This window comes from Austrofundulus limnaeus, unplaced genomic scaffold, assembly GCF_001266775.1.
Source record: "Austrofundulus limnaeus strain Quisiro unplaced genomic scaffold, Austrofundulus_limnaeus-1.0 Scaffold2574, whole genome shotgun sequence".
Classification (NCBI taxonomy): Eukaryota; Metazoa; Chordata; class Actinopteri; order Cyprinodontiformes; family Rivulidae; genus Austrofundulus; species Austrofundulus limnaeus.
Window position 1 is genome coordinate 12,589 of NW_013954976.1, and position 1,235 is coordinate 13,823.

General features: G+C 35.5%; 1 protein-coding gene across 2 annotated transcripts in view; it reads left to right on the forward strand.

Annotated features, from left to right (window-relative positions):
• LOC106511188 (CD81 antigen) overlaps positions 1-1,211 on the forward strand; it is a 4,635-nt gene extending 3,424 nt beyond the window's left edge. For both annotated transcript variants that reach the window (XM_013999934.1, XM_013999933.1), the window contains exons 5-6: positions 845-919; positions 1,000-1,211. In XM_013999934.1, coding sequence (XP_013855388.1) covers positions 845-919; positions 1,000-1,167 — 243 coding nt within the window. In that variant the 3' untranslated portion in view covers positions 1,168-1,211. The remainder of the gene's footprint in view (positions 1-844; positions 920-999) is intronic.
• Positions 1,212-1,235: the final 24 nt, after the last annotated feature.

Below are 1,235 nucleotides of genomic sequence, written 5' to 3' on the forward strand. Positions count from 1 at the left end.
CTATATAACATTTTAGACACATTCTAGACAGTTTATCAGCTAAAAAAAGTTAATTTTGGGTTAAGTTACTCTTTAATAAGTAATGAGAAATACCTTGGTAAAAGTTTCCTCATAACCTTGTGTATGAGAGATGTGGGAAAAGCTTAATTCACCTTAAGCTCACTCTTACACCAGAAAATAATGAACTTTATCACAATATGCTAATTATTTTTAGAAGGACCTGTATTTCGTTTTCATCAAAAGGCGTGGAGGCAGTTAAAAGAAAAAGAAGAAAATACTTGATGTAAAAAAAAAACAAAGGCAGGCAGGCTTGTACAAAGTAGAAACAAACCAGTTCTAACAAAAACACTAAATGGTACAATCAAACCATGATACTTTGGTACTGCTCAGTTTCTTGGTGTATAAATTTGTAACCAACAAAAGCAAAATAAATGACCTTGTATTAGTTATCCATTCACTGGAGAAAGGGCGTTCAAAACTCATCATAATAAGTGTCCAGTCTGATGCAAGAAGTATGTAGCAGCATTTATACCAGTGATGCTCAATCCTGGTCCTTGAAGGCTACAGTCCRGCATGTTTTAGTTGTTTCTCTGCTCTTCTACAGGTCTTCAGGTTCTGCAGAAACTTGTTAATCACTTATTAATGTGAAACAGGGAAACAACTAAACAGGCAGGATGGTGGCCCTCAAGATCAGAACTGGACACTCCTGATTTAGACAATCTAATTAAAATTGTTAGGACTAAAATAATTCAAAATAAGCCAAATTCTTCAGCTTCCTATAAAATGTGATTTTAGGTTTAATATTAACGCATGTTTAAGTTTTACTGTATTTGTGTCTTTGCAGTTTTCGGCCCTTCTGATGATTCTGGCTATTGCTGAAATTGTTGTTGGCGTCCTTGCTTACAGCCAACGTGCTATGGTAAGTTTAAAAAAATCGCCACTTTGTATAAGCTCCAAAAAGTTAGACTGTGATTAAATGTTTGATTTTTCATCACTAAGGTTGGAAGGAAACTGGGAGAGTTCTACACCAGCTTGTATATGCTGTATGTGAACAGTGGCGACCCAGCCATGGCCGTCACACTCGCCTTCATCCATAACTTGGTAAACTTCAACTTTCTTTCCATATGGGAAAGTAAACACAAATGTTTGTTGTGTTTGTTAAGATGATTCATATTTCAAAATTCAGCCTTTTTTTAAAAGTCACATTTTCCTGTGACTTTCGCCCTGTCTCAAGT